This window comes from Carcharodon carcharias, chromosome 1, assembly GCF_017639515.1.
Source record: "Carcharodon carcharias isolate sCarCar2 chromosome 1, sCarCar2.pri, whole genome shotgun sequence".
NCBI classification, from domain to species: Eukaryota; Metazoa; Chordata; class Chondrichthyes; order Lamniformes; family Lamnidae; genus Carcharodon; species Carcharodon carcharias.
Window position 1 is genome coordinate 104,769,587 of NC_054467.1, and position 16,642 is coordinate 104,786,228.

General features: G+C 42.9%; 1 protein-coding gene across 2 annotated transcripts in view; it reads left to right on the forward strand.

Annotated features, from left to right (window-relative positions):
• Positions 1-2,975: 2,975 nt before the first annotated feature.
• The window catches only part of sdad1 (SDA1 domain containing 1), an 87,015-nt gene continuing 73,348 nt past the window's right edge, over positions 2,976-16,642 (forward strand). For both annotated transcript variants that reach the window (XM_041198687.1, XM_041198695.1), the window contains exon 1: positions 2,976-3,152. In XM_041198687.1, the coding sequence (XP_041054621.1) occupies positions 3,063-3,152 (90 nt within the window). In that variant the 5' untranslated portion in view covers positions 2,976-3,062. The remainder of the gene's footprint in view (positions 3,153-16,642) is intronic.

Here is a 16,642-nt window from a genome sequence, read left to right on the forward strand (position 1 = left end):
GTGGTCGCTATCGCTACCCACCACCATCTCAGCCACCTGTCCAGCTTCATTCCCCAGAATTAGGTCCAGCACTGTGCCATCCCTTGTTGGACCCTTTACATATTGACCTAAAAAGTTCTCCTGTACACATTTCAAGAAATCCACACCATCCAACCGCTTAACACTATGTCTATCCCAATTAACATTGGGAAAGTTGAAATCACCTAATTTAATTACCCTATTGTTATTGTTTTTACACACCTCCGCAAATTGTGCATATTTTTAGTCCTCATTTTCCCGTTGACTATCTGGGGGTCTATAATAAATACCTAACAAATGTGGCTGCCCCTTTTTTATTCCTAAGCACTATCCACAAAGCTTCATTTGATGCCCCTTCCAAGATATCTTCTCTCCTCACTGCAGTAACTGACTCCTTAACTAATAATGCAATGCCTCCTCCTCTTTTACCCCTTCCCCATTCTTGCCTCTATATCCTGTAATGTTGAGCTGCCAATCCTGCCCCTCCCTCAACCACGTCTCAGTGATGGCTACTATATCACAATTCCACATCTCAATCTTCACCCTTAACTCACCAGTTTTGCCTGTAATACTCCTGGCATTAAAGTAGAGGCCATCCAGCATCGCCTTACTCCCTTGAAACTTAATGCAGCTGTCCTCCCTCTGACTTGATTGTTTTTCTGTATTATGATGTGCCCCTATTCTGCTAACATTCTGTGTCACCTCCCCCTGCCGAATTAGTTTAAACTCCTCCCTACAGCACTAGCAAACCTGCCCACAAGGATGTTAGGCCCCCTCTGGTTCAGATGTAGACTGTCCCGCTTGTATAGGTCCCACATTCCCCAGAAATGGTCCCAGTTATCCAGGAATCTAAAACCCTCTCTCCTGCACCAACTCTTAAGCCACGTATTCATCTGCGCTATTCTCCTATTTCTGAGCTTGCTAGCACATGGCACTGGGAGTAATCCAGAGATTACAACCCGAGAGGTCTTGCTTTTTAGTCTACTGCCTAACTCTCTGAATTCTTGATGCAAGACCTCATCCCTTTTTCTACCTATGTCATTGGTACCAACAATGGCCTCTGCCTTGTCACCCTCCCCCTTCAGGATGCCCTACAGCTGTTCAGTGACATGACGGACCCTGGCACTAGGGAGGCAACACACCATCCTGGAGTCATGTTGACGGCCACAGTAGTGCCTATCTGTTCCCCTGACTATAGAATCTCCTATTACTATTGCTCTTCCTCTCTTCCTCCCCTCCTGTAAAGGCAGGCTGCTTATGGTGTCAGAAGCTTGGCTCAGCCTGCACTCCCTGGAGGAACTAGCACCCTCATCAGCCTCAAAATGGAATACCGATTTGCGAGCGGGACTCCATGGGACTCCTGAACTACCTGCTTGTTTCTCTTGGACTGCCATTCCCTTCCTTCCTCAAGTCCCTTCAGCTGCGGTGTGACCACCTCTCTGAAACCCGAGCTTCAAGGAGCTGCAGTTGGACACACTTCCTGCACACATGCTGGTCCCGGGCACTGGAAATGTTCCTGGCTTCCCACATGGAGCACAAGGAGCACACCACGGCTTTGAGCTCTCCCGCCATGACTTATCCCTTTAAATTAAACCCTTTAAATCAATTACTCTAGGGCCCTTCTTTCTTGCTCCTCATTACTTCAGAATATACAAACTATAAACCACAAGAACACCTGAAACCATAAGCAATAAAAGTAGTAAATACTTACTCGACCTTACCCAATACTTAGCAGTGTTTCCTTTCCCTTGTAGCCTCTACTGCTGCAGCAGGGCAAGACCACACTCTGAAGATTTAAGAAATTGGATAGCAAAGAAAAATGCAAAAAGCACCTCTTCCCCTCTGCACCAAATTCCTGCTGTGCACCAAATTGTCAATGCCCACACTCACTCCCACTGTGTCTCACTCAGGATGAGGTCTCTCCCCTACTTGTGTGTTGTTGCCTCTCAAATATAAGTCCATCTTTTCCGTGGCTACATGTTTGAACTACTCCAAGTTGGTTTTTGCTGCCACAGTACTGAAACCACCCTGACCAAGTTACAAATGACCCTCTGTGACAGAGACCATACTGGACTGATCTCCTTGTTTTCAACCTCCCTTGTCCATACTATATTCTCCAATGTCTCTTATCCTTCTCAGTGGGATGACCCTTGCTTGATCCTACTTTCACCTGTTTGATTGGAGGCACAGCTTCTCCAGCAATGGATTTTCTTCCCCTCCCCACACTGTTACCTCCGGAGTCCCCAGGTCAATCTTAGGTCCCCTCACCTTCTTCATGGGCATGCTGTCCCTTGGCCACATTACCAACTGACATGGATCAGCTTCTGTATTAACACTGATGACACCTACCTCTACCACCTCTCTCCATCCCTTCCCCAGCACAATGGTATCAACAAAAACAAAAAAACTGCGGATGCTGGAAATCCAAAACAAAAACAGAATTACCTGGAAAAACCTTCGAAGGGTCATGAGGACTCGAAACGTCAACTCTTTTCTTCTCTGCCGATGCTGCCAGACCTGCTGAGTTTTTCCAGGTAATTCTGTTTTTGTTTACAATGGTATCAAGCTATTTGTCCAACAGTGAATCTTGGATGAGCCACAATTTCCACTAGCTGAACATCATCAACTCTGTACCCATGCTGCTGACATTTTTTATCCTCACAGGTATTATCCTATGTTGTGTAATTCAACAATCCAAAAATTAAAAAAGGTCCCAACTGAATTCCAATCAAAGTAAAAACCAGAACAATGTTCTAACTAAAATTCCCATTGGGACCTGTTCATGATAATAACCAACTTTGAAAAATATTATGTTTTTTTCTTAAAAATGCAATAACAGCAAGTGAGTGCTTTGCAGCACTTGAACTGCCTCTTCAGCTTGGGGTTTTGAAATCGCTTGCTTTCGCGCTGAACTTTCTGACCCTGGGCGGTAACGGTAGGAGGGGTTGGAACACTTCCTTCAAGAAGCGCCTCTGTGAACAGCAGTAGTTCCGGTGAGAGGCCCACGTGGTTTCAGGTTTGGGATCCCAACAATCGTTGGAACGATGTCCGCGAGGAACAACAATCGTTTGCCTAGTAACTTACCGCAGCTGCAGAACCTCATTAAAAGGGACCCGCGCTCGTACACGGAGGAGGTGAGTGATCCTGGAGCCTAAGCTCATTCCCAACCGCGGGTTTTTTTTCAGATAAGTTTATTGCAAAACTCTACTCGCCAGTGAGTGCGGCAGTTCATTGTAAACACACCGTTTCCAAGTTACAATTGCTGTAGCTCCAACAACGTCGACCAAAGCCCTCATTATTAAAAACTCAGTTGCGAGGGCAAGTTACCAGTACTACCATAAAGTGAACTCCTCAATTGCAAAGCCATTTAAATCGGCGTGAGCCGTGACTCAGTTGGTCGCACTCTCGCCCCGCAATCACAGGATTCTGGATTCAAGACCCACTTGGACACGGAAATCACGGCTGATCCTCCAGTGCATTACTGAGGGAGTGCTGCACGGTTAGAGGCTCCATTCTTTGGATGAGATGTTAAGCAGGATGCAAAACATCCCATCGCATTTTTTGAAAAAGAACAGGGAAGTTCTCCCCAGTGTCCCAGCTAATATTTATTCCTCAATCAACAAAAACATATTATCAGATAAATGTTTGTGCATGTTCCCTGTGTGCAAATTAGCTGCTTTGTTTCCTACATTACAACAGTGACTACACTTCAAAAAGTACTTCATTGGCTGTAAAGCATTTTGATATGGGCAGTGTTCATGAAAAGTGCTATATAATTGCAAGTCCCTCCTTTCCGTTGGAATGTAATCTACTGCAAAGGTGGAGGGTTAGGGTTGTGTTGGTGGGGTGAGCTGAATTCCTTGATGTTTTGGGTAGCATGAACTTTTGTTTCAATGCTCTCAGTCCCTCTTGTATCCTGATACCTACAGGAACAGGCACCTGAAGAACCAGGCTAGTGAGGTGACATGCTCTGTCACAGGATGTGAAAATGGCATTGTGATGGGAGACTTTAGCCATCCTGCATGTGCTGGGTGCATGACTGCTTTACTGATGTTATTGGTCATTGAGAGATTGCATTACAGAGCTCTCAAACTGTTTGCTACTATTCTCTCCAAATCATTTCCACAGTCCTGAAGGCTAATAATGGATGTTTTTGAGTTGGATACACTAACTAGTCTGGAAATCTCTATCAGGAAGAGATTGATGCAGTTGTTTATGATGTCTCCACTTACTCCAGGCAGTATTCCCTGTCAGTGCCTCAGGCCCTTCAAGAAGGTCCCCAGTGCTTCCATATATCTGCTCCTTATCCAATGTTCTTTTTAGAGGTTTTATTTTATTAATTCACGGGATGTGGGCTTTGCTGGTTGGGCCAGCATTTATTGCCCATCCCTAGTTGCCCTTGAGAAGGTGGTGGTGAGCTGCCTTCTTGAACCGCTGCAGTCCATGTGGTGTAGGTACATCCACAGTGCTGTTAGGAAGGGAGTTCCAGGATTTTGACCCAGTGACAGTAAAGGAACAGCAATATATTTCCAATTCAGGGTGGTGAGTGACTTGGTGGGGAACTTGCAAGTGGTGGTGTTCTCATCTATCTGCTGCCCTTGTCCTTCTAGATGGTAGTGGTTGTGGGTTTGGAAGGTGCTGTGTAAGGAGTCCTGGTGAATTCCTGCAGTGCATCTTGTAGATGGTACACACTGCTGCTACTGTGTGTTGGTGGTGGAGGGAGTGAATGTTTGTGTATGTGGTGCCAATCAAGTAGGCTGCTTTGTCCTGGATGGTGTCAAGCCTCTTGAGTGTTGGGGGAGCTGCACTCATTCAGGCAAGCGGGGAGTATTCCGTCACACTCCTGACTTGTGCCTTGTAGATGATGGACAGGCTTTGGGGCGTCAGGAGGTGAGTTACTTGTCACAGGATTCCCAGCCTTCGACCTTCTCGTGTAGCCAAGATATTTATATGGCTAGTCCAGTTCAGCTTCTGACCAATGGTAACCCCCAGGATGTTGATAGTGGGGGATTCAGTGATGGTAATGCCATTAAACATCAAGAGGCGATGGTTAGATTCTCTCTTGTTGGAGATGGTCATTGCCTGGCACTTGTGTGATGCAAATGTTTCTTGCCGCTTGTCAGTCCAAGCCTGAATATTGTCCAGGTCTTGCTGCATTTGGGCATGGACTGCTTTAGTCTCTGAGCAGTCACGAGTGGCGCTTATCATTGTGCAATCATCAGCAAACATCCCCACTTCTGACCTTATGATGGAAGGAAAGTCATCATGAAGCAACTGAAAATGGTTGGACCGAGGACACTACCCTGAGGAACTCCTGCAGTGATGTCCTGGAGCTGAGATGACTAACCTCCAACATTCACAACCAACTTCCGTTATGCTAAGTATGACACCAACCAGTGGAGCATTTTCCCCCTGATTCCCAGGAACTCCAGTTTTGCTTGGGCTCCTAGATGTACACTTGGTCAAATGCGGCCTTGATATCAAGGGCAGTCACTCTCACCTCACCTCGGGAGTTCAGCTCTTTTGTCCATGTTTAAACCAAAGCTGTAATGAGGCCAGGAGCTGAGTTGCCCTGGCGGAACCCAAACTGGGTATCAGTGAGCAGGGTATTGCTAAGCAAGTGCTGCTTGATAGCACTGTTGATGACCCCTTTTGTAAAGAACATATCTTTTTATTTCTGTTGGACTGTGGATTAAAATTACAATGGCTGCAATTTGAAAGACATCTCTACTGGAACAGTGTTAAGGATATATACAATTTTGCTGTGCTGGAACAGAACGTGCCATGAAAGACAGGATGGTGCCGAGGAGGAGTCCGGTCTAATGGGGAACTGCTTGGCAACAACCTTTTAATTGGCTTGTGACCAGGGTTTGTGTGTGAACAGTGTAGCAGAGAGAAAAAGCTCCTAGCCTGAGAAGAGAAAAGACCAAAGACCCCTTTCTCCAGTGGGCATAAGGTTCCAGTAATTCTACAATAATAGCTAGCTTTTTTTCGTCATATCTCTATAACCTGCTCTCTCTCTGAAAAACCCCTTTCAAGAGGAAAATGGGAAAATCACCATTAAAGACATTGAAAACCAAGTGTGCAACCAATGAACTAAAGACTGAGAGTGCTGGGAAGATCACTTTGTGTCATCAACAAAGAACTGAAAGGAATTTGGAAGACATTGATCAAAATGGACCCATTGAATCCTGTACTTCAGAATTGGTGCTATTGAACTGTTTTGTCCCATCCTTTAAAACCCATGTTCTTGTGTGTGCCTTATGTGCCTTGTATGTGTGTGCGTATAGGGATTTAAGAAGGGGTGGGGTTTAGGTTATAGAGTTAGCAGTTCATATTTCTTTCTTTTGCCACTAGTTAAAATCAATTTGTTCAATAAACAGTTATTTTCTTATTAAGTTCACAAACCTGGTGTTCATATTCTATTGATGTAAATTAAACAATTAGGTGGTTTGATCAAACTTTTCACATTTGTTGCAGCTCGGGGAGCAGTGGGGCTTGATATAGCAGCGCACCATCCCCAGTGAGTCGTGACACCTTCCATTACTTTATTGACGATGGAGAGTAGACTGATGCGGCGGTAATTGGCCGGATTGGGTTGTCCTGCTTTTTGTGTACAGGACATACCTGGGCAACTTTTCACATAGATGGGTAGATGCCAGGGTTGTAGCCGTACTGGAACAGCTTGGCTAGCAGTGCGGCAAGTTCTGGAGTACAAGCCTTCAGTACTATTGCCGAAATATTGTCCGGGCCCATAGCCTTTGCACTATCCAGTGCTTTTCATGGAGTGAATCGAATTGGCTGAAGACTGGCATCTGTGATACTGGGGAGTTCTGGAGGAGGCCGAGATGGATCATCCACTTGGCACTTCTGGCTGGAGACTATAGCAAGTGCATCAGCCTTATCTTTTGCACTGAAGTGCTGGGCTCCCCCATCATTAAGGATGGGGATATCTATGGAGCCTCCTCCTCCAGTGAATTGTTTAATTGTCCACCACTATTCACAACTGGATGTGGCAGGACTGCAGAGCTTAGATCTGATCCGTTGGTTTTGCGATCACTTAGCTCTGTCAGTCATTTGCTGCTTATGCTGTTTGGCACACACGCAGTCCTGTTTTATAGCTTTACCAGGTTGACACCTCATTTTTAGGTATGCCTGGTGCAGCTCCTGACATGCCCTCCTGCACTCTTCATTGAACCAAGGTTGATCCCCTGGCTTGATGGTAATGATAGAGTGGGGGCTATGCTGGACCATGAAGTTAGATTGTATTTGAGTACAGTCCTGCTGCTGCTGATGGCCCACAGTGCCTCATGGATTGGTAGATCTGTTTGAGATATATCCCATTTAGCACAATGGTAGTGCCACACAACACGATGGAGGATATCCTCAATGTGAAGGTGGGGCTTCATCTCCACAAGGACTGTGCGGTGGTCACTCCATGATACTGTCATGGACAGATGCATCTCCGACAGGCAGGTTGGTGAGCATGAGCTTAAGTATGTTTTTCCCTCTTGGTTCCCTCACCACCTGCCGCAGACACAGTGTAGCAGCTATGTCCTTTAGGACTCAGCCAGCTTGGTCAGTAGTGGTGCTTCCGAGCCACTCTTGATGATGGACATTGAAGTCCCCCACCCAGAGTAGATTCTGCATCCTTGCCACCCTCAGTGCTTCCTCCAAGTGGTGTTCAGGAGCACTGATTCATCATTGGTATCTGGTAATTAGCAGGAGGTTTCCTTGCCCATGTTTGATGCCATGAGACTTCATGGGGTCTGGAGTCGATGTTGAGGACCCCCAGGGCAACTCCCTCCCGGCTATATACCACTGTACCGCCATCTCTGCAGCAGGAATGGTGATGGTGGTGTCCAGAACATTATCTGTAAGATAAGATTCAGTGAGGATGACTAGTCTGTGAGATAGCTCTGCCCCAGATGTTAGTAAAGAGGACTTTGCAGGGTCGGCAGGGCTACGATTGCCGTTGTCCTTTCAGGTGCCTAGGTTGATGTCAGGTGGTCTGTCCAGTTTCATTTCTTTTTTGAGACTTTGTAGCAGTTTGATGCAACTGAGTGGCTTGCTAGGCCATTTCAGAGGGCATTTAATAATCGCATGTAGGCCAGACCAGGTAAGGATGGCAGATTCCCTTCTCTAAAGGACATTAGTGAACCAGATAGATTTTTACAACATTGGTTTCATTGTCATCATTAGACTTTTAATTCCAGATTTTTGTTGAATTCAAATTCTAACCCTGGGTCTCCAGATTACTAGTCCAGCAACAATACCACAATGTCATCATGTGTCCCTTAAGATGAGAGTCCACAGCTCGGCAGTCAGGAGCTGGCTTCACCAGAGCCTTTTCTCCTTGTGGTCAGATCCCACTTTCATCTTGGATTATTCCAGCACCCTTATGTCTTGGGTCTCATCCAGTGAAAATCCTCATTGGAATGATCTACAGTGTTTGTGGGGAGAATTTATTTGGGTGGTTGATTTAAAAAGGGGTGAATGATGTGACTGAAGATATGGTTGCTTGAGTAATTTGGAAGCCCACATCCCTCTTTGTTCTATGTCTTCCGTGATACATGGTTTTATATTATCTAGATGGAAAAAATGAAGAACTGTTATAACATTAAGTGGTTATGACAATCATTCCTCTGCACCTGTTAAAAGGTGCCCAATTTTGTTGCTTGCTTGCGTTCCAAACCATTATACAGTAAAACTGCTGAAAGTCCAGACAAACACATAACTGCCACAGACCCTCCCAACATCCCCAGTTCTAACAGATTTGACTGAATGATTTCTCAGAATTTTCAAACCTTGTGAGAGGAAGAGATCTCATGTCGGGGGAAACCACCACCTGTTACCAGAGGGTTCTGGGTCATTTGCTTTTGTCAGAGAGCATGAGTATATCAGTAAAGAACTCAAACAACTGTTGTTTTCCCCATCCCCATCTGCCAACAAGTCAGGGTGTATTAACTCCCTGCTTTTTGTGTGCTCCCTCATCCATCTCCACCACTGGTGTGTCTGAGGGGTTGTGGGCTACATTAGGACAATCTTCACACTACTTGGTACTTAAAATGACCTGATATGTATGTCAGATGTGGCTTAATTGGTAGCATTTTTTGCCTCGATTCCCAAAGTTCTGGGTTCAAGACCGACTGCAGGGCATTAGCACAAAAAGCAAGGCTGTCACTATGGTGCAGTACTGAGGGAGCATTGCATTGTTAGAGGTGCCACCTTTCAGATGACACATTAAATCAAGGCCGCGTGTATGCTCTCGGATGGATGTAAAAGATCCCGTGACATTATTTTGCAGAAGAGCGGGGGAACTCTTCCTGGAGTCCTGGTCAATGTTTATCCCTTAATCAAAATCACATAGCAGATTATCTGGTCATTATCACGTTTCTGTTTGTGGAAGTTTACTGTGTGCAAATTGGCTGCCACATTTTCCACATTGCAACAGTCACTATGCTCAAAAAAACCTTATTGACCATAAAGTGCTTTGACACATCTGGTGGTCCTGAAAAGCGCAATATAAATGCACTATTTTTTAATCTCACCATTCATGATAAGGTCAGTGCTGCAAGTTCACAGCAGGTGCAAGTCCCTTCCTGCCTCAATTAGGGTGGCACAAGGATGCCTTCAGAAGTTTGGATGTACAAACTAGCCACGTGTGACCTTGAAGCACTGACAATGCAACCTTTGTAGCCTAGACAATTTGATTCTATTCATGCCATCTATTTCTTATTTCCTGGCTTGCCCTGTTTGAAATTTGTGGTCCTCAAATTTAGCAAAGGCTGTTACCCTATTTTTGTATAAAACTGAAATTAAAACACCAGGGTCTATTCATATCAGCAACTTACGAACATATGAAATAGGAGCAGAAGTAGGCCATTTGGCTCCTTGAGCCTGCTCTGCCATTCAATAAGATCATGGCTGATCTGTTTGTGCTTTGAGTTCCACATTTCCATCTACCTCCGATAACCTTTGATTCCCTTGCGTAACAAGAATCTGTCTACCTCTGCCTTAAAAATACTCAATGATCCCGACTCCAGCACCTTTGGAGGCAGTGTTCCAAAGTTGCACAACTCAGAGAGAGAATTTCTCCTGATCTCTGTCGTAAAAGGGCAACACCTAATTTTAAAACAGTGCCCTTTAGTTCTGGACTCACTCACCAGAAGAAACATTCTTTCCATGTCCACCTTGTCAATACCGTTCAGGATCTTATATACTTAAATCAGGTCACCCCTCGGTCTTCTAAACTCCAGTGGAAACAAGCCCAGTCTGACTAATCTCTCCTCATAAGACAAACTGCTCATTCCAGGTAACAATCCAGTAAACCACCTCAGAAACGCCTCCAATGTATTTACATCCTCCCTTAAATAAGGAGACCAAAAATTGCACATAATATTTGAGATGTGGTCTCATTAATGCTTTGTATAACTGAAGCATAATATCCTTACTTTTATGTTCAATTCTTCTCGTAATGAAGAATAGCATTCCATTAGCCTTAATTACTTGCTGTACCTGTATGCTAACTTTTTGAGAGTCATGCACAAGAGCACGTAGATCCCTCTGCACCTTGGAATTCTGCAGTCGTTCTTCTGCTTTTTTTATTCCTCCTGCCAAAGTGAACAACTTCAAATTTTCCCACATTATACTCCACCTACCAGATTTTTTCCATTCATTCAGCCTATCTATTTCCTTCTGCAATCTCCTTACGTCCTCTTCACAACATACTTCTTCCTATCTTTCTGTCATCTGCAAATTTAACTACTATGCCTTTGCTCCCCTCATCCAAGCCATTGATATAAATTGTAAAAAGTTGAGGCCCCAGAACAGATCCCTGCGGCACTCCACTCGTCACGTCCTCCCAATCAGAAAAAGACCCATTTATGCATACTCTTTGTTTGCTGCTAGCAAGCCAATCTTCTTTCCATGCTAATATGTTACCACCTACACCATGAGCTTTTATTTTCCGCAGTAACCTTTGATGTTGCGCCTTATCAAAAGCTTTCTGGAAATCCAAGTACAACACGTCTACAGGCTCCCCTTTATCCACTGCGCATGTTACTTCTTCAAAGAACTCCAGTAAATTGGTTAAACATGATTTCCCTTTCACAAAACCATGCTGCCTCGTCCCAATTACCTTGAATTTCTCTAAGTACCCAGTTATAACCTCCTTAATGATCAATTTTAATAACTTCCCCACAAGATGTCAAGCTAATTGGCCTATAGTTTCCTGTTTTCTGTCTCCCTTGAAGTGAGGGGTTATATTTGCTACTTTCCAATCTGATGGAACCTTTCCAGAATCTAGCAAATTTTGGAAAATTAACACCAACGCACCTCTTTTAAGACCCTAGGATGTAGTCCATCAGGACCTGGAGACACGTCAGCCCGTAGCCCTGTCAGTTTGTTCAGTATCACTTCCCTAGTGAATTGTAATTTCACCTAGACCCTTTCTCCCTTCCACCTCTTGATTTACAGCTATTACTGGAATATATTTTATATCCTCTGAAGACAGAAGCAAAATATTTATTCACTTCATCCGCCATTTCCTTATCCACGATTAACCCTCCATTCTCACTCTGTAGAAGACTGACACTCACTTTACTTACTCTTTTCCTTTTTAGATACCTGTGGAAACTCTTGCTATCCGTTTTTTATTTCTAGCTAGCTTCCTTTCATACTCTAATTTCTTTCTCCTGATTAATCTTTTAGTCATTCTCTGCTATTCTTTATATTCTGCCCAATCATCTGACCTGCCACTCATCTTTGCGCAATTATATGCTTTTTTTCCTTAAGTTTGATGTTTTCCTTAACTTCTTTAGTTAACCACAGATGGTGGGTCCTGCCCCTAGATTTTTTCTTTATAGTAGGAATCTACTTATTCTGCATATTCTGAAAAATTCCCTTAAATGCCTGCCACTGCTTTTCTATTGATCTATTCCCTATCCTAGTATCCCAGTTCACTTCAGCTAGCTCAGCTTTCATGCCCACATAGTTGCCCTTATTTGAATTTAAAATACTATACCCACACTTCTCGCTTTCAAACTGGATGTAAAATTCAATGATTTTGTGGTTACTGCTACTTAGGGGTGCCTTCACTCTGAGGTCATTAATTAATCTTGTCACATTACACAATACCAAGTCTAATATAACCTGTCTGGTTGGTTCCAGAACGTGCTGTTTTTTTTTTTTTAAAAAAACTACCTCAAAAGCATTCTATGAACTCCTCATCCAGGCTATCACTGCTAGTGTGATTTTTCCAGTTTATGTGTAGATTAAAACCACCCAAGATTATTGCAGTTCCTTTTTCACAAGCACCCAATATTTCTTCTTGTATACTTTGTCCTACAATGTGGTTACTGTTAAGGGACCTGTAGACCACTCCCACTAGTCACTTTTTTTTTCTACTATTCCTCATCTCCACCCAAACTCGTTCTACATCCTGATCTCCTGAACCAAGGCCATCTCTAAATATTGCACCAATGCCATCCTTGATTAACAGTGCTACCCCTCCAACTTTACCTCGCTTCCTATTCTTCTTGAATATCAATATTCAGGATCCAATCCTTGTCATCCTGCAGCTGTGTTACCATAATGGCTATTTACTTCATTCACTTTGTTATGAATGCTTCGTACATTTAGATACAGAGCCTCAAGAAAAAGGACTGGCACTTATCTAGTATCTTTCACAATCTCAGGTGTCATAATTGGCTATAAGTACTTTAAGTATTTTCTGAAGCATAGTTACTATTGTAATGCAATGATGCAATTTGTACACCTCCAGCCTCCAACAACACATGACCAAATAATTTGTTCTACGGTAATTTTGGTTGAGAGCTAAATATTGGCCAGGATATTGGGAGAACTCCCTTGCCCTTTTATAAGCAGTACTATGAAATCTTTAGCAGCCACCTGAGAGAGTTAATATCTCATCTGAAACACCATCTCCAACAGTGCAGCACGCCCTCAGTACAGCATGAAAGTATCAGTTGGATCCTGTACTCAAATCTGTGCATATCTCTAACTCTCAATTCGTGGCCTTTGAATAATCTATGTACTGCAAGATTTAATTGACCTGCCTCCTTTCAAACACCTTATTAAAAATTCTGCCTGTTTTAAAGAGAAGCGTAATCCCTCAATATCTCTCATAATCCCTCAATGCTTCCTGTATCTCAGAATCTTAGAGTCACATCCAGGGACTGAAGGTATCCATAATTCTAAACTGTACTGAAGTGATGATAAACTCTTCATATTGTTTTTAATAGACTAAATAGCTTCCCAGCTGTAATTCAGCTGCACAAAACACTGTTTAGAGCACACCTGCAGTCTGGGTATTATACCTTAGGAAGGATATTTTGACCTCAGGGGAGCTAGGGACGGGTGGTGTACAGTGTAGATAGATATAAATACCAGAATGATATTTGGACACCATGGGTTAAATTAAGAAGAGAGATGACACAAATTTGGGTTGTATTCCCTGAACTTTAGACGGTTGAGGGATTTGATTGAAGTTTTCAAGATTTGAAGGGGACCAGATAGGGTACATAGAGTAAAACTATTTTTCCTGGTTAGGGAGTCTCGAATTGGAGGTCGTAGTCTAAAAATTTGTGCCAGACCTTTCAGGAATGAAATTAGGAAACATTTCCACGCATAACGGGTGGTAGAAGTTTGGAACACTCCTCCAAATGGTAATTAATGCCAGATTGATAGAATTTTTGTTATCCGCAAGTGTTAAATGACATGGGGGAAAAGGAAGATATATAGAGTTGGGTCACAAGTCAGCCATGATCCCATTGAATGGTGGAACAGACTCCAGGAGCAAAATGTCCTTCTCCTGTTCCTATACAGCACATAGTAAATTGGAGAATACAGTTACTCCCTTATTTGTCTCTGCTTTTTGTGTTTCTGTTTTTCTGCCTTTCCTTTAGTTATCTCTTCCTTTCTCCTTTCCTTTTGAGTAGGCGGCGTAGCAGGGAAAAGAGCCACCAACAATTGCAAGTTGCATTTGAGGTGAGGGTTGTAGAGAAAATGTGGTCCACAATGGCACTCTTCCTAACACCCCCTCCTCCATTAAATATCTAACTCTCCACTCCCATCATGTCCCAATACCCCTTCATCGCCTTACTGACTCATTACTATCCATTATTCTCCCAATTTGAATTATCTGCTCAGCCTCTGTTTATTGTCATCTCCTTTGCTGTCATTTATCTCATCATTAACCCTCAGTGCCAATCTGCACCCATCAAGTACGGGTAGCGAGATTTCAGAGTTCCACTTGCACTCGATCAGTTTTCCTCCTATCCTTCCAGCCATCTGTTTCCCTACAGCTGTTTGGTTTGCTTTTGAAACGCAACTTGTTTGAAATCAAATATAATTACAGTGAGGAAAGAAAATATCTGCTTGCATTGCTTTCCGTTCATTTGCATTTTTCTTTGCTGTTTGTGTCTCTGTCTCTTCCCTTCAGTTGAATAGAGTCTTACGACACAGAAGGAGGCCATTCAGCCTGTTGTGCTTTTTGAAAGAGCTGTCCAATTTGGCCCCATAATCCTGCAAAAGAGTTCTCTTGAAACACATGTCCAATTGCCTTTTGAAAGTTCTGAAGGAATCTGATCCTGCCACCTTTTTTAAATGGACGAATTATTGGGGGAGCCTAATGAAATTAGAATCGATCTCACAGATGTCGGTGATTCACTGTGATTATTTTTACACTATCAACAGAACATGGTGGGAGCAAATACTTTGGCTTAAAAATTCAACTTTTTTGGAAATTGAAGTACCATTAAATGAAGAAACAGTTACATTTTCCTGTCTTCCCCACACCATAATATTTTACAAAACACAAAAAATCTGCAATAGGTATCTTATTTTTCCCTTATACCAATTTTACCTGAGTAAAGATTTTGAAATTCGTCCTCTTGCTTTTCAAATAATTTTGAACAATTTCTGAGTAGAAACTGCTTGATGCTCACAACGTTCTATCAGTATAGCCGATTGGCACTGAGGCAGTCTGAAAAATTAAATCCTGACTTGCACCAAGTCCCATTCCCTATCACCCTTGTGCTTGCTGACCTACATTGATTCCCGGTCCGGAAATGCCTTGAATTTAATATTCTTATCCTTGTTCTCAAATCCTTCCACAGCCTCGCCCCCCTCCGTTTCTCTGTAATCTCCTTCAGTCCCACAATCCTCCAAGGTATCTTCGCTGTTCCAAGTCTGTCGTCTTGAGGCATCCCCGATCTCTCACCATTGGTGACTGTGCCTTTAGGTGCCATGACCCTGAGCTCTGGAATTCCCTCTCTAAAACTTTTCATTTCTCTCCTGCTTTAAGATGCTCCTTAAAACCTACCTCTTTGACCAAGCTTTTGGTCACCTGCCCTAATATCTCTTTAATGGGGTTCAGTGTGAAATTTAGTTTGACACTGCTGTGAAGTGCCTTAGGAAGATTTATTACATTAAAGGCAAGCTGTTGTAGCTATACAGCACATGTTCAAACTGCAAAATCCAAATGCAGCTCCAAGTCACAGCTTTGGACAAAAATATCAAATCCAAGTTCAAGCTTTAAGGGCTTTAAGTAAAAACTTTAATGAATCTATTAAAAGAGAGAATTTTTCTCTGATTTTTCTTTCCCTAAACAAATTATGCTGGAATATAGTTCCACTAGCAATGAATAACTGATTTTCGTTAACATAAAGGCAACACTCTGCGGATGCTGGAAATCTGAATCTTTCTCTCTGCAGTTGCTGCCAGACCTGCTGAGTTTTTCCAGCATTTATTGTTTTTGTAACTAATTTTATTTGTTTGCTATGGGAGAGTTCATTACAGGGGGAGATGGTGTCATAGTGGTAATGTCGCTGGACTACTAATCCAGAAGCCCATGTTCTGGGGACAAGTGTTCAAAGCTCACCATGGCAGCTGGTGGAATTTGAATTCAAGTAATAACCTGGATTTGGAAAGCTAGTTTCAGTACTGGTGAGCATGAAAACGTTGTTGGTTGTCATAAAAACCCATCTGGTTCATTAAAGTCCTTAGGGAAGGAAATCTGCTGTACTCACATGGTCTTGCCTACATGTGACTCCCGATCCACAGCAAAGTGGTTGACTCATAACTGCCCTCTGAAATGGTGTGGCAAGCCATTTAGTTCAAGGGCAGTTAGGGATGGGCAACAAATGCTGGCCTTGTCAGTGATGCCCACATCCCACGAAAGAATAAAGACAGAAAAACAGTAAAGCCCAATCCCATCCTCCGATTCACAAAGATGCAGTTATGAGCAGCAATGTGGATTGTGGAAAATTCAGTTGATATATTTCACAATTAAATGATTCAGTTTGCAATTTTATGGATTTATTTTAGACATTAGAAATTCCATTTGCAAATGGCAGTTTAAAAAAAAAACAAAACATTTGAGTGATTTATGGGAACCTGATGACTAGATTGTGCAATCACAAGATCATATACACCAACAATAAAATAGCAGAGTTTTTATGTCACAAAGTGTGATACTCTTAACATTGAAAATAGCCATCATAACACTGCCTTGTGGGAGGAATTGGCATGGCAGTTATTTATAAAGCTTTTTCACTTGTACTGAATGCAATATCAAACTTGTTTGTTAATGATTTAAATT